Here is a 23,906-nt window from a genome sequence, read left to right as displayed (position 1 = left end):
GTGCCTGCTTACCCTACCCTGTACCTGTTTGTATTCTCTTCCCCTCCTTATTGTTTTACTATGATTTTATTAGATTGTAAGCCTATGCGGCAGGGTCTTGCTATTTACTGTTTTACTCTGTACAGCACCATGTACACTGATGGTGCTATATAAATAAATAAATAATAATAATAATAATAATAATAATAATAATAATATTCTATGAATATGTTTACAGAAGTTTAAGGACTTGGAAGATAATCTGATCAGTCCTATTCTGCATTGCAGGTGGTATACAGAAGTGCATATTTGCTCTCCTGCTGTCGCAATTTTGCCTCTCTAAGTGCCCCTCTGAGATGGAGAAGGTCAATGAACAGAGAATTTGGGGAGATGGAGTAGATCTGAACAAGGAAGAGGAGTCTGAAAATAAATGCAGAGGACAAGGGAGGGGAATAAAAAGTGAAACGCAAAGTGAACAGAACATGTCAGTGCATTTCTGACTCCTGTGGACACTTCCGTTGCATGTATCCTCCACTATAGAAGGGAAAACCCGATGCCCGCCCAGCCAGAATGGCTTGGGCAGGAAGCGGCCATTGCCAGTGGGGAGGAGAAAGACGTGTGCGTTTGGAAGCAGGGTGGGGCTCGGACTATAAGAGCCCCACCCACTGAAACTCATGGCCTTTTTCATCTGTGTGGGAATTGGCAATATCAGAATAGGGATGGTGATCACTATGCACCTTTTGGTGATTGGCATATCCGGAGGACCTGCTCCTAGGTTACTGTGAGGCTCCCGTGTAAGGATATGGTTTGCCTTTGGAGACCCTCCTGCTTCACCTACCCTGAGCTGTGAGGCACAGGGAAGGGGTGGCGTGAGGCAGTCTCCCCACACTTACACAGTGGCATATAAAAAAGGAGCCGGGTTTTACCCAACTCCTGACTTTGGAGAGTTGCTCGCCCATAAAGCCAGGTAAGTGGCCTGAAAAAGGACCCATCAATTCCCGCACTTTCACATGCGGATCCAGGGAGGGGTGAATTACCCATATTATTCAAATAAAGAGGCCCTAGTTTAACCCAAGTTCTGGTGTCTGTGTCTTTATTCTATACTTCCTTCTCCACTCGCAATACCTAGCATGGCAGCAGCAGGCTGTAAATGAGAGCCCATTTGGGAATACTTGTTTCTGTACCTGTTGTGGTTGAAATGGCCTATTTTTTTAAAAAAAAGAACTTATCTAAAAACTGAAATAGTTAACCATTCAAAAATCCATGTGTATGTTTCATTAATATTGTCGTTTGTTGAAGAAGAAAACCTACTAGAAGAACAAACAATTTTATTAGTACAATTTCAAAACCTGTCTGGTGGTGGTGACAAAAATATTAGTTGGAGCTGGTTCATCCCCTGAATAACTTCAAAAGTTCATTCTGCTTTAGTACTAAAATGACCAAATTATCTTCCCATTTTTAATGAAAATTAATCTGAAAACAATTCAGGATAATGGTTTAGTCTCAAACAATAATATACTTCTTTAAAAATGATGATTAAATAGAATCTTCCTCACTAATTATTTAAACTATGATTTTAAATCATTAAAATCGAGTCCTTCAGAGAAGTCATTTAAATCACAATTGAAATCAATTTGATTTAAATTAACTCAACCCTGCCCAGAACTCACAAGGGCCACCCTCAACAAAAATTGCTGCTGCCACCATGGGTGGCGGTTACAAAAAAGAGGCAATTTTGCAAGCAAACATGCTGTGCCCTTTTTTGCAAGCACTATCACACCAGAAGACTTTACGAGAGTGGGCCCCAAAGGTGCCTCAAGGCATCACACTGACATCCAGAATAAACTAGGGTAGATCGTCACATTATGCAAGATACTGATTCAATATAGTCATTTAAATACCATTTAGTGCCAAAACTGAGTATTCTTTTTATTTTATTTAATCAACTTAGAGACTCCATACTATATCTGAAAAAAAAAATCTCAACGTGGTTTACACTACAAGATCAAACATCCAACCCAGACATTAAAATACAAAACATGGCAATATATACCAGTGATGATGATTTTTTTAAAAAATGAATCAGAAAACTCAGAACACAACTAATTTAATTTCTCTCTCTCTCTCTCTCTTTTCCCTCTTCCCTCCAGAACTCCTTTTCCTTGTGTGTCATGCCTTTTTTAGATTGTAAGTCTGAGGGCGGGGATTGTCTTCTTTGCTAACTGTTGTAAGCTACTTCGAGAGCCTTTTTTGGCTGAGGAGCGGGGTATAAATATGATAAATAAACAAACAAACAAATAAACTATCCACAAACTGGGCAGCACAATCAGTCAGGGAAAGCTTGGGTGAAGCAACAGGCACCCAAAGCACCTCACAGTTGGTGTTTCCCAAATACCAAGCAGGAGAACATTCCACAAAGTGGAGGCCAACACAGAGAAGCTCGCTTCAGGGTTATCACAAGATGTCAATCTGCAGGTAGCAGAACAACTAGCAAGCTCTCTTCTGATGATTTTAGTGATCACACAGGTCTACACTGGGAAAGGCGATCTGCCTGGTCCTGAGTTGTTCAGGCTGTTCTATGCCAGCAACAAGACCTTAAGCTTGCTGCTTTTGATTTGTTGTTGTTGTTGTTGTTGCTTTAATTGTGTTGTGTTTATAGGAAGGAATATAATTTTTAAATAAATCAATAAAACAACAGTTTTTGTTGGCAAAAGTAGATGGTGCCCCATTGACCAACAGAGCTGCAGGCGCTTACTTATTTAACACACACATATTAAAAAGCTCAAGGTGACTAACAATGTGTTGTTGCTGTTGCTAAAAACACACCCTAAAATTCCTAAAAGCAGTAGAATCCCAGGAGGAGGAGGAAAAATGCAAGGAAGACATTAAAAAAAACCTCCAGGAATAAAACACAATTTCGCGCAGCAAGTGACAAACACAATTCATTACAGCAGCTTAAAACAATTCATAGCTGCAGAGCCCTCCTAAACAAGACGTACAAATCACACATAATTATTGTATGTGTCACTGTGGTTAAATCATGGGGTCAAAAACTGAGTGGAGTTACATCAGAAACTGCAGCCATACCAACTTGTGTTAGCTAACTCCTCCCACAGTGCATAGTACAGTTGCATCCTACATAACCACAGGCACTAGTACTGCCATAGTTCAAAGATGATGGCAATGAAAGCTGCAATCCTAAATGCTTCCTAGGGAGTAAGCTCCATTGAACACAATGGTACTTAATTCCAAGTGCACATGCCTGGGATTGCACTTGCATGTGGATAAACTATAGTGCCAGTGCATTCTCTCCCCTCCCATTCATTAAGCATATAAAGAATATTTATAGGAACACATTCCTTCCCTTTCAAGGGATATAGAAAAGCCAGGAAGTACAGCTTCTATTAGTTAATATTTGGATACAAATGGTTAAGGGCTGACTGAATGTAATATGCATCACTTAAAAGCACCTCAGTATTCTTTGATAAGCTCATAGCTCAAAAGGAAGGAGAAATACAGAGCAATCTGTTGCCCTCTTAATGCAATTAGCAGATTAAAGCAGTATTTCACTTCATTAAGATACTGACTGCACGCAGCATTAACTGATTATGTGACGTACATAGTGTTCCCCCTACAGTCCTCTTGGAGACACAGTGGAAAACAACAAGGGTAAGCCAAGCAGTTTACAAGTGAGCATCTGGTATTGACATTAGGAGCTGAACACAAAATCTATGCTGTAGTGTGCCCAAGGGGTACAGCGAAAGAAGCACTACATATCAACACTCAGACTCATCTGAGAAGCTAACTGCTGGCTGACGTTGATATGCTTGATAATTATTAAGTATTACACTTCAGCTTCAGCAGCACCCAAACAATATCTATCACCGCCATTTTGGCTCCCAAGGTAAAGATCTGATCAGATGTCCCCAAATTCAAGTAACAGTGTATTACTGGTCCCTCCCTCTTTCATGTTTCCATTTGGATTTGCTCTAAACACTCCCTCCCCTATCCCTAACCCAATAAGAGCCAAGCAGAGGAGTGGTAAGGTCCAGTAAACTGTAGTATAAACACAAGCGATTATTTCAATTTTCTCCTCAGATTATTCTTTCGTGGCAGACCAATAAACCCAATAATGCCTAGATTTACTAGAAAATTTTTTATTCATTTCCCCAACGCAGCAGAAAGTAAGCTAATAACATCCCACCGAGAGGGCTGTCAGACTAAATCCCTCAACTACTGAAAGCACTGCCTGGATAAATCTCACTTCACTTTCCATTCTGCCAACCACTTAGGGCAGGGCCCAGGGGAACTCTTCAGCTTATCCCTCCTCACGCAATGTCACAAGCGCAAGCCAGAGTGGCCCAATCAGTGCCAAGAAAAGAACAAACTAAAAAAGATTAATTCACAGATGTTCATGCATTTCACATACACTGTGCCCTATGGCCCGTTGCTAGGGCAACAGGAGACCACCAGTGTGCGCTTTATTGGCTTTATGAAGTGCGTCTCGGGGACTATAGTCCGAGAAATGCTGCATGATAATAGCAAGGCTTTTCAGAAGGCTTGTTTTGTGTTTATCCACATTTAACCCTCAGAGTATTATTAAGCACATTGCTATGCACAGCCATGGCACCCCCACACCACACACACATAAACAGGGTGGGAAAGATATTCAGCTTCCAAATCTGAGAGATGCAGACATATTTCCTGAGGTTAGCTTCAGATAGGCCTGTGATAAAATTCAGATGCAAGCTAAAAAACCAACAACAAACCTTAGGCATGTTTATGGAGTCTGATGGGAAGGTATGTTGCCTCCAGTTTGTGTATATGTGTGTATTATATAAATATAAATACACACACACAAGAAACACACATACACACCTGAACACACATCTCATGAATCTATAAAACAAAAAGAAATCCTCTAATCTAAACCAGGTAATAATTAATCCAAAATAAGCAGACTTTTAGCCAAGCTTCTTCAAAACTTTGGAATCATCTTACAACATGGAGAAATGTGTATTTCCTGTGATGTTGAGCATGAACAGGGTTTGTGAATACAAACATAATCTACAAATTCACACAAAGAATCTAGCTCAGTGCATTTATCCAGAACGTCCCTACTCTTTCTTAATGTGTTTGTTCATACTCAACAGGCCAGCGAATGCTTAAGACTAAAGACGTTTTGTTAGGGCACTTTTCCTTCTTCCTTGAGGGGGCTAGGGGTTAAAATCACAAATGTCAGGACTCTTAGAGTAGCAGCACATATCAAGTGTTAATCCAAAAAGAGAGGGGAGGGGAAGAAAAGGAGAGGGCTAGCAGAATAGATCAATAGGGAAACAGCTTACATTCAGATTCACAGGAGAAATAACATGCAGAGACAATCATTTCCTGGGAAAGCTAAAGCCTAATGAGAATTTACTCTGTCTCTTTTCTTCAGACAACCAGCCCTTTTGTGGCAGGGGCTTCCTGACTGACAGGAACTCAGGGCCCCTTAATAGGATTTCCATATTATTTCCAACACCTGCCTAGAAGTTATTTGTTTACATTGAAGGAGGCAAGATTCTCAAATCAGACATCTGCTTCTAGTTCAGGCATATCTTAGGAAGCCATCGAGAAAGCAGCTTTGTTACCATGGTGACATTTTATTTTCTTCCCTTAGTTGGCTGGAAAAAAACCATTAGCATTTCCAATTTTATTTTGTTCTTCAAAAGGCCAAATGCTGCTTAAGAAAACACAAAACTTCAAAAATTGCTATAAGCAATGGGTCACCCAAGATGCATGTGTTTGTTTAGCCTAATTAAAAGAAGCAGACATGAAAAGCTGAAGAGGAAGTAGTTTAAATTTCTTATCAGATCTTTCCAATTGGTGCAAATCCACCAATCCTCCACTTTCTCCCCTTTTTATTTTAAATAAATACAGGTAATTTATAATAAATATTACTTTTCTAAAACAGTAAAAACATCTGTGTCTAACATTCACCAAACTCATAATTCTATACCTGGCATGGCCTTCATAAATATTTATCAGATGTTTACAATGACCCGGTTCGCATGGCAGGTGTTGGGCACTTTCTGTGGCCATTTTGAATATTCAACCCTCGATCTGGATGATCAGGGGTTGCTAGGTGACGTCCAAATCCAGACACTATAGGTTAATCATGGGTTAAGCAAACAATAGTTAGCCTACAATTAGTAGTTGTTTAATCTACAATTAACTTATAGTGTCTGGGTCTGGACATCAGGTAACAGATTGGTCTGCTTTGAGGTTGAAGATTCAAAAGTGCTGCAGCAGACACCTGGCACACACTATGGAAAAACTGCGGATTAATTAATCTATGATTTCCAGCCATGACATACGAACCGCATTAGGAGGAAATGCAAAGTTTTCTGAACATAGAGTATTTGATATCTATAGTATGACATTTTAAAATAGCATTGTTAAAAATGTCTAAATCTGTTGAATGGTTTAATACCACATGACCAGAAATTATCATACTTTCTCTCACCCCTCTGGAATAAGGCAGGGCTATCTATCCATCATTTACTCCCCACATCCCTATAATTCAGTATGTGCCCCAGACAGACAGAGGTCTGTTAAGGAGGGTCATAAGTAAGTGGCAAAGCCCTTACGCCTGGAACGCTCTTCCAGAACACTTGAGAACTACAAACTCAATCACAGCTTTTAAAACTCAGCTAAAAACTTTTCTGTTCCCTATAGCTTTTAAATATTGAGTTTGTTCTGACTCTATACTGTTTAGCTTCACCCTACCCAGTGCCTGTTTACACTTCCCTGTGCCTGTTTTCATTCTCTTTCCCTCCTTATTGTTTACTACAACTTTATTAGATTGTAAGCCTATGCGGCAGGGTCTTGCTATTTACTGTGTAATCTGTACAGCACCATGTACATTGATGGTGCTATATAAATAAATAAATAAATAAATAAATAAATAAATAAATAATAATAATGCTTTGCAATCCCTGGCATCTCCAGGTAGAACTGGGAAAGAATCCTGTCTGAAACCCTGCTGCCAGTAGATAGCACTGAGCTACACAAGCCCATGGTCTGATTTGATATCAGGCTTCTTCTTAACTTCTTATGTTCTTTCTACTACAATAAGAAATTAGAAGACCCAAGTAATGGAGTTAAATCATGTGCCTCAGGGGATATGGGAATTCTTTCCTACTGAATTCTTTCCTACTGAACCAGACCAAAAGCATAATCATAACCAGCCCAACCAAGACTTCTGAAGGGCACTTGAAGTAGGATACAATTCTCTCTACCAAACTGGCCTCTAGTTGCTGGAGTAATACGTTCATGGTCCTAAGCAAGGGAAGAAAATGACCACTCAGCTATTCGCAGGAAGACAACTCTTCCTGATACCAATGGGCCACAACTGAAATACGAAAGTTGTAAGTATCTTCTATAAATGTATCCAACCTTGACCTTGTTCTTAGTAAGATGAGAAAACCTGTATTTCTACCACTCAATACAGCAGATGGCAATCATAATGCTTTACTGCTTCTCTACCGAACGCTGACATGCCAGGGAGAAGGCTAGGCTAGATTTGGGGTTTTAGTTTCTAATTAAGGAGCATTCAGTTCTGTGAGGCCCCACCTGCCATGTGAAATGGTACAGCACAGGTGTGGTATGGAGAAGTATCCAACTGCTCTGAAGTCAAGGCCAGTCTGCAACACTCATGCTTATGCCTCTTGATTCATTCCAGCTAAGGGGTACCCAAGCTTGTTGGGTTGGTAGTAGCACATACGGAATTTTGAGAGTGTGCTATGGATACTCTCACAAAATGGCTGGCATGGAAGCTCATTTAAAAAATGGCTGCAATCAGGGGCATGGTCAGTCAGAAAATATTCATTTCTCAGAAGATAAACCAGTGGGAGTAAAACAAAAGTCACTTGCTCAAGAACAAGGCAGAGATGGAGGCTGAGCTCCAAAACACAAAGCCATACTTTTAAACTCAAAGATAGCGCTGGAGGACAGAACTTCACTTTCCAGCATAACAACCTCCCAAAAAATGCATATGAATTTTCATGTGGACTTTTTTAAAAAAAAAGAATCTCAAAGCTTGGGATGAACTGAATTTAAGATTGGAGAATTGCTCCAAAGTTCTATATAAATCAAATTTAAGACTGAAAAAAATGAGAAACTTAAATTGACAGATATGTCCATCTCAAAGTACAACTCCCATCAGCCTGAGCCATCATGGCCAGAGATCATGGGAGTTGTAATCTAAAACACCTGATGGGCACCAGGTTGCCTACCTCTGCCTTAGAGGAAGGAAGGGATACAGGATATATATATATAGTTAAAACCATTAGTAGCATAAGGTAGTTTGTTTAAATATTTTAATGCCAAGTTCCTTAAATATCTCACAGAGTAGTGCTATATTAACCCAGTGGATGTTTCAAATTACACAAAACCTGTTCCAGTTTGTAAGACTATTTATAATTAATTTTGAGCTTATCAGTTTAGGGGAGAAATGCAGAAGACAATTTATACAGCTGAAAGAACACTGAGTCGATTTTTTAAAATTCAGCTTTGGTAAAGTTTGATCAGCACCCATTTCCTCTTGCCATCATCTTTAGACTAGATGTTATAGGAACATGAAATATAAGTATGCTATTCATACTGGTTTTGTTCACAATGAATAAAATGTATCACTTCTTAATATCATCACATGAAATCTAATTATGATAATAAAACTATATGGCAGCTTGGAAAATCTCAGGGTAGACAGTTCAGTAATCCACCCCCTCCCCCATTTTCTCTGAAATGAATTAGGGATTGATGGACTGGATAGAGGGATTACAGAGTTTGGAATTGGAGAATACCTCACCTATTAAAAAAAACTTGCTTTACTTAACAAATCGTACACCTGGTTCTCACCTAGTGGAGGGATAAACAATTGAGTGTATTTATGTACAAAATATATTTCCTATACATGGAAAGCTAGCATGTGAGGGAGCATGTTGGACTAGATCAGCCTCCCCCAACATAGTGCCTCCAGATGTTTGGGGAATTACTTCTCATGAGGCCCAGCCAATGGTCAAGGACCAATGGTCAAGGACACTGGGAGTTGTATTCCAAACATCTGGAGGGTACCAGATTGGACTAGATCCATTCTCCCTGATGCCTAGCTTTCTGTAAGCAGAACTATTCAGTCATAGGAGCACACACCAACAGCTTGAAGTGATATACTCCAGTCACAGATTTACCCTAGACCTCACTCCTTCGTAGCTTGGTGGGAGATTCCTGACAGAAGGAAGTACTTCTTTACACAGCACATATTTAAACAATGGAATTCGCTATCACAACATATAGTGATAGCCACCAATTTGGGCGACATTAGACTAATTAAGAGAGGTTAAGGCTACGAATGGCTACTAGTAATGAAAACTATATATTGCCTCCAATGACAGAGACAGTGTGCCTCTGAATATACCAGTTGCTGAGGAACACAGGTGGCAGGGTGGTTTTTGAACTCATGTCACTGTAGGAACACAATGCTAGACTAGATAGACCTTTGGTTTGATCCAGCATGGCTCTTCTTATGTTTTCATAATTTCACTTTATGTTGCCATTGGACACATTTAACGGGCCTGTTCAATACTGTTCAACACTGGAAGTTCAACATTTCCCCTCTCCTCAGTAACTAGCTGGTTCAGACAACCATGTTTTGGGCTACAACTCCAATCAACCCCAGCCAGCATGACCAATGGTCAGGGACTATGGAGTTGTAGGCCAAAACATCTGGAGGATACCAGATTGCCTCTCACTGATAGAGAATCTGAAGAAAGAAGATTCAAGGTTCATCTGCTCATTGAACAGTCAAAAATTTGGTAGAGTAAGCATTGGAGGATAGACAGAGAATTTATTTTGTTGAAATCAGAATACATGCAGTTATCCTTAAATAAGTGCTCTATGCTAAATTAAAATGTACAAAATGGCTTCATCAGAAACACCATGAATGTGGGAGAAAGATAGAAATGAAAAAAGGGGTGAGTTGGATGAGTACATCAGAAGGTATTTACCAGAGTGTAAGGTTAATGACACTCTAAACATGTATATGCATAAAACATTCACGGCTCAACAACAGGAAGGGCATTATAAAGTAAAATGCAAAATCAACCACTTAAGACAGACCAAGACAACAAACATGGCCCTGCTAATTAATATTTGCTTCGCTTCAGTGGTTACTAGATGTGACTGCAAACAAGCAAGCCTGCCTCACCCAATCACATCATCAGTCCACTCAATGTGCCACCACCTGAGGACTGGCTCTGCCCCACAGATATTTCTTCATCTGCTCCACAAACAATTACAACACAGTTTCTGAAATTAGAGCACCTGTTACATTCCCCACAGCCTACATGCCCAAAGGCAGGTATCAATTAATACTGAACTAATTGCTATACTGGCAGACCAACAAAAGCACTGAATTAGACAGTGTTGAAGTGATCTCTTCCCCTCCCCCATAAATATATATAGGGATCCCTGGGGAAATGCACCCTTGTGAAATGAAGGGTAACTCATACTGGGTCTCTTTATCAAATGTTACTTTGGGAAAGCTACTTGGATCTCAGGTCAACCTCTATGTTGGAGTGAAAAATGTCACTTGCTGCTTTTTGTTGAGATTCTGAGCATTGCAGGCCTGCAATCTCGGGGAAGTGGAAAGCGTGATGACATTAAGCTCATCTTGTGGATAGAGCCCACAGATCCAACATGGTTAGAGCAGCCGCAGAGTGGGGGGAGAGAACAGAAATTAAGCAATGATCATGTCATAAATGGTCATCAGTTTCAAAGTTTGTTTGCACAGGTTGGCAGTGAATCAGAGGGTGGAGTGAACTCACGGTCAACAAATTCCTGATAAAGCAAGTGGCTTTCATGTGCATCTTACACAAAAGGTGTGCAATTTTGGTATCTTTCCCAGTCTCAATACCTGAGGTAGTTGGACTGTAGTGCTAACAATGAGTAGGAAAAAATACAGAGATGTAAGCAATGTGTCCATACATCTACACCCACTAAAAACTATTACTATTTCACTATAGGAGTTACCACTGATCCAGGAAAATGCTCAATAAACAAAAAACTTTCATTTTTATCGGTGAAGGACCAGGATTGCAAATAATTGACAGTCTTCCTGCATCTCTCTCTGCTGGCAAAATCCTCATCATCTACCATCACAACTCAAAAACTTTCCACAGCTTGAAAGAGAATCAAAACAAATATTCCCCATGCTGAAAACAGCAGTTCAGAGCTATTCTGGATGCTACCATGGACGTTTGTGGCATGTCAGCAGGGAAATGGCAAATTGCACCTATGCCATAGACAACATTGCTGAAAGGTACATTATGTACAATGCACTTTAATCAGCATGAAAGTAGAGGCCAACAATATAGAAAAGTCGCATCTTATCTACCTACACTCTAGTCCCCTTCAGAAGTTAAACACAGAAAGGAGGCTCCATGTCATCAAAGAGTGACAGGGCCTTGTTGAAATCATGTGGCTTTTTCACCCCAGCCGCATTAGGCATAAATGACTCCACCTGAGAAGCCAACAGGTGGAGCCTTCTGTAGGGTTTGAGAACAGGCACAGAGATCTATGTGTTCAGGCTTCCCTGCTGAGGGCATTCGTACCTAATGCATGGTGCAAGGAAACTGTGCAACCTCAAGAGCAGACTAGTAGTGCAGCCCTGATGCCCTTGATCATGAAGTCCCATCACGTAGTTAACTCATGAGCGGGCCTCTCCTCCAGCCACACAATCCCGGCTACGTGTATTCAAAAGCAAATTCCACTGTGTCAAATGGGCTTTCTGTTTCCAGCCTAAATTACCATTGCCCATTCATTGGCTAGCCCCTTGTCAGAAATTCATAATTTCAGTAAGCAACATAAAACAGGTTACACAAGAGCTATTCAAGTTCACAAGAGTCAACTCGCTGTGATCTGCAGTTTCGTCAGTCTATCTTGATTTCAAAAGTTTTTAAAAAGTGGAAATATATTCTCTCCTGCCCAACTGTGCAAGAAAATATTGCATAACTTTCTCACTGACACTCTCGACTTTTGGCCTAAGGTGACCCCCGCTTCCGGCATTAATCGAGTTCTTTAGATTTAGTGAATTCTTTATTCTCAGGAGGCCTTAGCGGTTGGTGGTGCTGAGGGGTCAGGACCAGTGTAATTATGAGGGAAAAGGTAAGAGGAAGATTGAATGACAAAATCTACAGCACATGTAACAGTGGTAGTAGCAGATTTTCAAAAAATATGGGAATAAAAATACAGTTGCACATATTTCTTCACTCTTCCTACCAGCGAGTAGGTTACCTTAATTATCTCATTCTTACAGCAACACCTAAATTTACATTTTATGAGCTATTCTAAAATCTGCCCTGCTTAATAATCTGTATCTTCAAGAAAACACTTGGAAGCGTCTCTCACAATTAAACCCAGCCACAACCTTGTATAAATCAAACTTTTGCTACCATATCAAAACGTTACACTGGGGCTGCATAACATTGCCCACATCCTCATTACATGGTACACTAATTACTACCAGCAGATTCAGAATTTTCTGCACATTAGAGGCTTTTAGAGGAGCTATAAAAAATTTCAGGCACCATTAATTTAAATTTGTATTGAAATTTCCTTTTGACAGATGGCCAAAAATTACTTATTATTTAGAGCACCAGAGCTGCCTGTTTGCACATTAGAAGAGGAAAGGGAAAAATTAAAAGCAAGGAGGAAATTTATGTCACGTTCATTACCTGTTAAATGTTAAGGAGCATTATCTTGCATGAATAAATTATTCCATACAAGCACACAGTCTCCAGCTGCTGGCAACTGGCATGTTCTGGCTGATAAAAACCATCTCAAGTCACACAGCAGACAATCATAAAAAGCCTTTCTTAACCAGGAGCCACTTAAGAGAGGGCAGATCAATAGAACAAGCAACTAACTGCTTCTCTGGGCATCACGGATAACATTTAAGGAAATTAGCAAACTATTGCACCTTGCAAAGCTGGCAACAAGCCCTAGATGCTGACACAATCCAACTTGTGACTTAATGGCTGTACAAGACAAACATTTATTTGTAAATATCACCATCTAATAAATCAGTGCAAAAAAGAGTTGTACCTTGCATGCTGTCCCGTCAGCTGCCTACCTAATGGCTTGGGGGTGGAGAGGAATTAACCCAAAATCATTGCAGGTGAATTAGGCTCATCTACTAAAAATAATGACACCCCTCAATGGTTAATATCTACATTGCCCTGTCTTCAGGTTCTGAGCAATGCTGGTTTATACCCACGCATAGTTCATGCAGGATTTGTTAACATGTGTTTCGTAGGTTTATGATTAGATCCCAAATCATATCTAATCGTAATTTTTCAGTTTACGTGCTAAAAAAAGGGAAACTTAATAGTAGATTTTTTTAAAAATGTCACTCAGAACTTTGGAGTTCTAATAATGCACTCTTGCAAAAGCACATGGAGAGAGGCGTGGTACTTCATACCACAAACCACCCCTATGGCAGGCCCACACTACTTTTCACCCACTATATCACATGCAGCATGAAGTCAAGGACAAGTGAATGTGCCTCTTCCATCTTCCTCTAGCTCAGAGTCAGTGAGGGTTTGCAGAAGGAAGCCAGCTTTCTCTGCCTGTGCTGAACATTTGGAGCTCCAATCACCTGACAGGCAGAGAGGCAAGATTATGTGCCTCCATCTTCCTTCTCTAGCTTGGTAGCCAGAGGTTTATTTTGGCCCTTTGATTAGGCATGGGAAACGCAGAGCTAAAACAAATCACAGGCATCTGCTTATCTGTGGGGTTGGGGAAGGGCAGGGATCATCTCTCCCCACTCGGCAGCTCCAGTGTTGAGAGGAAACCTCAGGCTCATCTTATTCACTAGACAAGGATTGCTGAGCAGCCGTCATAGCAAGCAATACCAGCCTAACTATACAGCCCTATTCTGGACCCATTCCAGAAATATGAGAGATGAGGGCAGTGCAGGTTGGGTCTCCCTTGGGTCAAACTAGTCCTGCTCTCATATCTGAAGTTTCTGAGAGGCTGAAGGCTCATATAATTGTTGCTCATATGATTGTTGCTTCATTGATGTCTCGGAGGCCTCAAAAACGCCTGAAATGGATTGCAGAACCTATTTTGGATGTGCAATCTACTCCAGAGTTTGGACAGAATGGAATTACTTCATTTCACATGGAGCCAAAACTTTTGGAGGGGAATCACTAGGTTCCAATTTCCCTAATGCCACAGGAGTTGACTGGTTCAATAGTGACTTTTCAGAAATAATCATCATAATCATCTTCTTCTTTAATTCTCTGGCTAAAGCTATTTTATTGTGCTATGGACAGACTACTGTTCATTTTAATCATTTTTTCCTAGTTTTTTATCCATCAAATTGTTTTAGTATTTTGTTATATATTAGTGGCCACTAGAGCGAGACTCTTTTGGTAGTTGGCGGAAAACATTTGAAAAAATAACAACAATACACTCTCTTCCAGCCTATTAAGAGTAGCACCAAGATTCTATTTTACATAGTATCCCAGCCCAGGAGTTTGGTTGGAGGATGCTATTACAAAGGCATCTGTCTTAGCTCCTGCTTGACAATAGATTAGTGCTCACATTTAGGATGCTTTTCATACCCAAAGATCTGAAAGGCCATGTTTCAGTACAGCTAATTTGTGTTAAAATATCAAAAAGCCTCTAGGCACCAGCACTAATTCCAGTGAAAATATTCATTACTAGGCTGAAATTATAGGAGCCACTCCAGACAACCGTTTAACAGATGGGAGACAAGCCCACAGAGCATTCTTCCTGCCGCATCCATCTTTATAGAGCTTTAAACTGGAATGAAGGACTTCTTGGGATTCAGGAGATGAGGAAGCTGGGAAAACTCCCATAGGTGTCATTTCTCCTGGAACACCCAACTTCTTCCCAATTGGTGCATGAATGCGGGTTTTTTATTCCCTGATACATTTCAAGTAAGAGTAGAGTGTAGTCCTCAGGGATCAGCCAACAAGCAAGTATACAGAAATATTAATCATTGCCCAAAATATCATCCAACAGCTGTTGGAACATTATTAGTTGAAGTTGCCTTGAGGTAGTTTCACATGACCTCCCTCCACAACACACACACCTCATGCTGATGTGCAACATGGCCGCACACCCTGCCACCCACAATGGAAATACTTTGCCACGTTGTGCAGACAGTCAGAAAAGGTTCTCCGTCTGTACTGATGTATGCACATAGAACTCCCCTGCACTGATTGGGACAGAGTTCTTCCCATGCTAGCCAGTAATGGGGAAGCATTTCCATTTTGGGTAAAGGCAGCTGGGCCATGGCCACAGCATGGGCAAAGGCTAGCTAGCATGGCCTTCTGAGTCCCCACCCACACACACACCCATCCATCCCACCTTTCATGCTTTCTTTCAATGCAGAGGTATAAGTGTGGAGTTGGGTTTGTGCAAAGTTCTTATTTATGTAGCACTTTTGGAATAGCTTACCCAAAATTCTGCTAATCAATATGGATCTCACCATCTAGTTACAGTCATAGCATTTCCTGTGCTTTACTTCAACTGCAATAAAATGCACTGCAGTTCTTTTAAGCTACTCCTTTCATCTGTGAAATGGAGTCTTACCTTTATGGAGTCTCTGTCTTCATACAGAACAGCAGTGGCAACATGAGCAGGCAAAAGAAGGAAAGAGAGAGACAAATACAAGTTATTTTAACTTAAAATTATGCATTCCTTATATCTCAAAAGAAAGAGAGAAAGAAACTTAAGCCCCACTGATTTTTTTTTGCTGATATATTAACTTTTCTGTAGAGTTAATTATTGATATTATACAACTAATTTTATAAATTTGAATCTTTGAATAGATCAGTTGACTCAAAAACTTAGCAACCAATTCTATACTCTTGAATCTATCATTTGAATCTATCAGTTGACTGGCAAACTTAGAACTAAATACTATAGCAATAATATGAGAGTCTATGGTGCAATATAGAGCAAAGCAAAAAAAATTCAGAGAGAAGAGATGGGGAAAAGTACACAGTTCTAAGCACAATATTCCATCCTTATCTCTTTGCATTACAGCCCACTAAAATCACTACAGCCTAACAAGTGTACCCTTCTAGCCTTCAGTGCACCTGCAAAAGCATGAAAATGGTAAGATATTATTTATTATTAGTAAACAATCTCAGTTTCTAAGTCTTTAGTTTGCTATAGCTTTTCAACCAAGCTTACACAGATGTCAGAATTGGATGCATTATGCCTACCCCGTCTGAGTGAAGCAACACACTGGCACACCTAAGCCCATCCCCTTATGTGGTGCACCCCTACGGTGGCCTGAGGGAGACGTCTGGCCACTCCATGCCCTTGAGGGGGGTGGGATAACCCACAGCAGGGGGAAGCAGGCATAAAACTGTGTCATTTGGCCTACTAATCTCCCCTGGCTTCAAACTCTATGGAAAGCAAAAGTAATGCTAGTTAGGAAGTCTTTCTCTAGTGGATGAAGAGGTAACTGCAGGCTTCAACTGCACAGATGCATTTGAATTTAAATTTTGTTGTTTATTCGTTCAGTCGTTTCCGACTCTTTGTGACTTCATGGACCAGCCCACGCCAGAGCTTTCTGTCGGCTGTCGCCACCCCCAGCTTCCCCAAGGTCAAGTCTGTCACCTCCAGAATATCATCCCATCCATCTTGCCCTTGGTCGGCCCCTCTTCCTTTTGCCTTCCACTTTCCCTAGCATCAGCCTCTTCTCCAGGGTATCCTGTCTTCTCATTATGTGGCCAAAGTACTTCAGTTTTTCCTTTAATACCATTCCCTCCAGTGAGCAGTCTGGCTTTATTTCCTGGAGTATGGACTGGTTTGATCTTCTTGCAGTCCACGGCACTCTCGGAATTTTCCTCCAACACCACAGTTAATGCATTTTAACTCTGAGATGCACACACTGCTGATGGAGACAGAATGAACAGCACTGCGGTTTTGTAAAAAAATATCTAGAAGGTTTTAAATTCATAATTACTTCAAAAAGTAATTTATTTCGTTGTACAGCTCCTGACAAAAGATCTCCAGATCAGAAACTTTGAGGGTTGTACAAGTTTGATTGAAAGTTATTTTGAACATTTTTAAATTTTTATATTTTGTATAAAAATAAAGAAATTTCTTTTGACATTTCATAGCACCAGAGCTAGTAGCCTCTTTTTCTCATAGTCTTTATGGTCTTGGCGCCATGGCATTGATTGACAGATTGACACACATCCTTTTTTATTATTATAGATGATGATGATTTTGCACAGTGTGCCAGTTCAGACTTAATGTTCAACCCAAGGCTCATTTCTGCTTTCATCTGTGAACTAAAACACCGTTCCTTATGACTTTCAAACCAGAAGAAGTGTGCTTTATTCTAACTATTATTAATTAAAATATAACAGGATCCAAACCAGGTTTAGTTATCCTTGTTCGTTGATTAAGAGTAGTTAGAACATGAGTTCAGAAGTCACATGGAACTATGGTTGGTTCTAAATAAACAGTGGAAGCTTTGTGTTATCTTCTCACACAAAGAAATACACAAGCCAGGGGCTGATGCAGGTTTGTTCCCGTAACACTAAAACAGTGCCATAAAGTGTTAAACTGGCAAAGTAGATGGGTCCTGCCCAAGGAGCATAGAGTATATCATAGACAATGGGGAAACAAGGGAGGAAGGGCAAAACAAATGAGGGAGTGACAAAAGAGAACAAATGCAGTTATATGTGCTTTAAAATTGACCACAGTTGGGAATGAGTTCAGGGAGATAAGCCAAAGGTTACCTGGAAAACACAGGTACTGGGTAAGGAATTCAAGCAAGGGAGAGAACTGGCATGGCACCATGTACATACTCAGGGAGGGAGTTCAATAAATAGGGGGCTATATGGCAGAACAGGTGGAGCATTTAAGAGAGACAGACATCTTTGGTCAATTGAAGGTGTCCCATGAATTATTATTAATTAATATTATTATTACATTTATATCCTGCTTTTTTCCTCCAAGGAACCCAAGGCAGCGTATATAACCCTTATCTCCATTTTATCCTCACAACTACAACCCTGTGATGTGGGTTTCACGGAGAGTCTGGGACTGGCCCAAAATCACCCACTGTGGGCTTCCGTGGCTGAGTGGGGACTAGAACCCGGATCTCCCTCCCGACTCCCAGTCCCACACTCTAGCCACTACACCTCACTGGCTCTCTCAAATTTGAAAAAGTTGAAGGTACCCCAAATCTTCTGTTGCCCACCCCACCTTTTTCACAAAGGAGCAGAGTGTACATTGGATCGAGAGAAGCTTCTTTCCCTGAGACCAGTGAAGCATTTCCTACCTCTTTGGTGATCGTTATCATGATGTTTCTTTTCATCTTTGATCGGCAGGTGGGACTGTCCCCCAAGGGCGCTTGACAAGGCTAAAAGGCCAGCGCTGCTGCCAATGGGTGGGATGGCTGGTGGCTGCAATCCGGAAGGGTGTGGTGTGAGAGGCACTGGGAGACCATGTCCATGTGACAAATGCTGGGCCTGGAGTTGCTGCTGCTGTGAAAAATTAAACACAGATATTGAATTTGTTCCAAGAAAGACCACTGCAAGTGCCATTAACTGTGCACTGCCTTGTGCTTGTGTACTTTCAAGGGCTGTCAACCCATTACTGCTTTGCTACAAATTAATCCACCGGTTCAAATCAGTACAGTACCTCAGTATAGGTGACAACATAGGATGAATGCTACTGTTACTCATGGCTGAAGTGCATAATCATGCATTGTTTGGAAAACAGCTTAACACATATTGCCTGAACCAAGAGCTGTTGGGGACAAAATGGGGGTGTGGGGGAAGGCTTTATTAAACTATTTTTCAACTGCAATATCCAAAAGAATGACAACAAACCCACTCCAAACCCTGACTTTTCAAGTGCAACTCATTCAACATTATTCTTCCATGAGCAGCTACGCTCCGATACGCATGTCTAATCGAAACACGCGAGTTAACTATAACAGTGGCAATAAAGTTTTGTTTCTCTCCTCTCTTTTTTTTTCCAGCAAGAAAGCTGAAAATTGAGAAAATTAGCGTTAAACAATTCTCCCAGAGCTGCCACACAGCATGCAGCGAGAGTTAATTTGAAAGAGGAAACCTGAATTAACAATCCAGAAAAGGAAACTGGTTGCAGCCACCGTTTTAAGTCCTTTAAGTGTCCTCAGCGGTACTTGAGCAAATTACTAAAGAAAATCTAATGTAGCAAGGCTTGGGTCCTCCTGTAGGCTTGCTCAATAATGCTGAAATAATTGGGCACTCTGTGCACGTTTAGTGATGCTCGAATGAAAAGCTAGAGGCCTGCCCTTGTACTCTTCTCTAGCTGCTGACTCTGTGTTGTGACAGGTTTATTTGAGTGGGACTGTGATGCATGCACCAGTAACTGCGCTGACAAGAGTTTAAAGTCATTTTTACCAGTACACTGGCAACACATAGAGAAAGCCCTTGAGAGGTTAGAATTGGAGTGCTTGACCTCAGCCAAGGCTGCATCAAGCTCTCTACTATACTAACCATTGTGGGGGAGATGGTTTGTTGATGCTGTTGAATGAGAAGTGTGGGGAGCGAGATACGGTGGTAGAAGGAGGGAAGATGTCATGCTCAATCTATCCCAACACAGGACTGTTTCACTTCACACCTGGCACTGACAAAAGCCAACCCCACCCCACCCTGCCACCCCCCTTTAACAAATACTACAGAGACTGACATTGAAATCTGCTTTCACTTTTCACAAAACATGTTATTTAACCAAATGGAGTCCCATTTACCATCTCCTCTCCTTTAAGAATGGCCCTGTCCCTTTTGAAAAACAAACCGCTGCACTAGCAAGTATCAAAAACACCCCCTTCAAAACTCTCCCCGGACTATTATCTAAATTGCAACTGTGTACTATTTGCAAATCTTACCTTGCAATCAAATTCATTATCTGAAAAAGGTATATATAATTACCTCTCTCTCGCTTTCACCCTGGATTGGAACCAGGCACACCAGTGATCAGATTTACAGTTTTACAATCCGCACGGTTCTAGAGTTTTGGAAAGATTAGCCAATGACGGGCTTGCGTTCAAGCTAAAATGAACGTTTTAGGTGGGTCGGGCCAAAGTGTCAAAGGTTAGCCTACAATTGGCTCCTGTTCAAACTGAAATTAGCATTGAAGACTTTCCAGGCTGCAATTTCAAATACAGGAACATTCCTTTTAAGATTGTGATCCAAATAATTCAGCCCCATTCTACTGTCTGCTAGACAAGGGAAGTACCCATGGGATCATAGTGTTCCCTCTACCATAGCCAACAATGAGATACTATACTCATGTAAGATTATTGATCACAGCCAGGGCTTGGGCAAACAGGCCTTCAAAAGGAGGTACAAACAAAAACCTGAGGTCAAAACTTCCCTAACCTGCATCCATCTCCAATCCTAACCCAGATTTTATGCATCTGTTGAATGGGCCAGGAAGATTCCCCCACTCCTGCCATAATTCAGCCATTGCACCTCTACAACTACTTCCATGAATGGCCCTGGAGGGAAATCAGCAATGCTATATTGTCAAGGGTATTCCCAAGCATGTGCGTTTTAAAGCATGGCAGGAAAACTGACCTTTAAAAAACCTGTTGTGTTGACTTGAAGTGATAGAGCCAGTCCCAACCTACCTTCCAACTACCCTGCTGGCTAGTACAATTTATGCCATAAACCCATCAAATTACGCCACTAACACATTATAAATTGGGCAGCATTCTGTGGGCACCGCTGTTCTTCTCTACATTCATATGTCTACACCCTGCTACTTTTACAGGCATATGAAAGGTATCTGCTTGATCAGTAGATGAGAGGGATTGGGACTCTGCTATAACATCAGCAGCACAGGACATCAACATATCAACATTATAAAGCATTTAATTATCTTTTGTAAGGCAGGTGAAATTAAGGCAGTAATTTCTGAATTAATTTGCTGGAATCAAATACTCTGATCAAGATTTTTGAACTGAAGGCCAATTCTCACTTTACGTTTTGTACTCCGATACGGATACACAAGCCTCTAGTTGAGCGAAAGCACATACACATGTGGAACGTGGCAAGTTTCCATTTTAAAAACCTTGGAAGCAGAAGCCCAGTTCAGCAGAGTGTTTTAAAGGAGCAGGTCAAATTCTTCACACCTACATCCTCCCCACTTGACAAGAGACTCATGTAATTTGCATGGATCAATAAATGCATATGTATTATATGTAATCGGTAACTATCCCTGGGAACAAAATACAAAAAATGAGAAGCAGTCTCAATTCTGCTGTACTTTAAGGGAATCTGGGAGGGAAAAGAGGGGTGGTGGAGGAAAGGTTTTAACTTTAACATTGATTTCACTGCCATTTCCTAAGAGTGAGATCTTTAATATTGATAGCAAGCTTAAATCCCCTCCCTACATATCTAAAAAGGATCAAATTAAAAGCACAATGTGCTTATAAACCATGAACAAATTAGCTTCTAATGTTCTCTTGTTAGAGTCAGCACATTCAGAAGCCTATTTTCCTGGAAAGGATTCAGGTTTCTCCTGGATATCTTCCAGGCAGCACCATGCCAGAGTAATCTAGTGCTTTTCCCCTTATAGACCCTGAAAGCTCATTGCCATTATCCAAACAGCCCTAACATCCTCCTCCAACCCAGAGACATTTCTAATGTTAACTGACAAATTAATCTCGCAAAGACCTCACTTTATAACTCAACCCACATGCATGCTGCATGCACGTCCTTTCCACGCTGCCCGGAAAATAGAAGCAACATTCAATTAAAATACTCTCATTAGCATTACTATTCAAGTCACACTGCATACAAAAACATCTACCAAGTGAAGGAAGGGAGGGGGGTTGAGAAGAGGAGAAACAAGCAAACCTAGGAAGTTATATGAGAATGACACCAGAAAGAGCAAATACAACTCGAAAATATTACAGTAGATATGCTGACATAGAAATCCCCAATATTAAATCAAAAAGTAAATCAGTAGTGAATACCAATTTCACACACATACACACACACACACACACACACACACACACACACACACACACACAACCCATCCATAGCAAAGGCCAGGAGCATACAAGGCATCTTCTCATCACCATCTCCAATATTCCTGAATGGAAAAGTAACCTTAAAAAAATTAACACTGATCTCCAACTCAGCTCCCGTTCCTTTAGGTCAATGGGGAATGTGTGGTCCTCCAGATGTTGGGCTACAAGTCTCATCATCTATCACTATTGACAATTCTGGCTAGGTCTGATGGAAGCTGCATTCCAACAACATCTGGACGGACACACATTCCCTGCACCTGCTTTAGGTAATGCCTCAGGAATTTTCCTAAGCCTTATTCAGGTGTTCCTTTTTTGAGTTTAGTAACATGTGAGGGAGGGAGTGCAGATGAGCTTCCCTCCCCCACATTGCCGTTTTTGACACCCTTCACATGAAAATCAAAACTACTTTCTCAAGGTTCTTAAATGTGTACACGGATAGGAAAGGCTCCCCACTGCAAAGGTTTGCCCCCAATTTGTGGAGGGCACCAAGAACAAGGCGGAATGAGGGGCAGAGTTAGCACACTCATCCTTGCTTCCCCCTTGCATGTTACTTAAACTTGGAAATGGAATGCCTGAATAGGGCTCTATTCAGCCAATGAACTAGATAGGGAGAGTTTTGTTGTGCTTGAGCATGTTTTAACTGTTTTCTTGTTTTAACACGCAGCTTGGCAATTCTGTTTGGGCCATCTGACTTTGCTGTGCTACATTAATTTCTTGACCTACAGGAAACTTGACTGGCATAGTGCCAGTGCTGAAATAACTGAGGCCAGAGATGGCCAAGCCTCCTTAGTTTTTATTGGCTAGAAAGAGCATAATTGGCTAAAACTGGGTAGAGGCAAAGGGTTAAGTTTGTGGATTTTATGAAGGGTTCCCCTGCAATTTGAGCACTACATGAAACATCTTGGCCCCTGTTTGTGGTGGACTATGATCCAGGTAAACATATTCCTCATTACACGAGCTGGTAGATTCACTATGTAGGTTCTGTAAATAGGCTCCTTCCATTCCCTAGATAATGGTATTAACCTCTTGCTTAGCCCCTATGATTAGAAGTTCTTGGATCTAAATCTTCCATCAATGCATTACTACAGCTTTCCTCAACCTGGTTCCCTCCAGATGTGTTGGACTACAACTCCCATCATTCCCAATCAGCATGCCCCTACATAGTGAACACGTCTGGAGGGCACCAGGTTGGAGAAGGCTACTTTACTAGATCAAATCCTGCAAAAGAAAAATAATAATATTCATAACAAAGAATGACTGAGGTAGTTTCTTACAAAGGAGTGATATGAGATGTTCAAGACTGCACACCCGACATTTCAGTAATATTTCTCCTTATAGGAAAATATGTTGGGAATATTCATACTGGGACAAAAATCAAAGGTTCATAATGGTGGTGGCTGGGAAGAAATTCAGAAGACAATCTTATTTAACATAGCCATTAAAACTAGTTTTGATCATAACATATCATGGGCTTCTTATGGTGATCATCATAAGCCTTTCCCCCATGTTGCCTGGACTTCATGTCAACTAAGATTTTGCATTTCTAAAAGATCTAACACACTTTTGGGGATAGGGCCAAAATCCAGGTTAGGTCTTACCAAGGCAGGGCATCCTAGGACATTGGGACACATCTCCACATTCATTTCAAAGCCAATGATTCTCAAAGTATGAGGTCACCAAGACCATCTGCAGGGGGAAACTTGAGTTTCTCCCTGAAATCTCTAACCCTGCCTAGTATAACTTGTGAGCACTTGTATTACTGACTGGGGAAAGGAATGAATTTCTCTGTTGTACC

The 23,906-nt window shown here is 40.9% G+C and overlaps 1 protein-coding gene across 4 annotated transcripts in view; it reads right to left on the bottom strand.

The window, feature by feature from the left end:
• Window positions 1-23,906, bottom strand: part of LOC134400794 (transducin-like enhancer protein 4) — a 151,465-nt gene that overhangs the window by 47,208 nt on the left and 80,351 nt on the right. For 2 of the 4 annotated variants that reach the window (XM_063129371.1, XM_063129373.1), the window contains 2 exons: window positions 18,359-18,563; window positions 15,643-15,659 (listed from right to left, as the gene is read on the bottom strand). In XM_063129371.1, the coding sequence (XP_062985441.1) occupies window positions 15,643-15,659; window positions 18,359-18,563 (222 nt within the window). The remainder of the gene's footprint in view (window positions 1-15,642; window positions 15,660-18,358; window positions 18,564-23,906) is intronic. The other 2 variants (XM_063129372.1, XM_063129374.1) reach the window with 1 other exon arrangement.

This window comes from Elgaria multicarinata, chromosome 6 (assembly GCF_023053635.1).
Source record: "Elgaria multicarinata webbii isolate HBS135686 ecotype San Diego chromosome 6, rElgMul1.1.pri, whole genome shotgun sequence".
In the NCBI taxonomy this organism is placed as follows: domain Eukaryota; kingdom Metazoa; phylum Chordata; class Lepidosauria; order Squamata; family Anguidae; genus Elgaria; species Elgaria multicarinata.
Note: the sequence above shows the minus strand (reverse complement) of the source record. Positions and strands in the feature narration are given on the sequence as shown.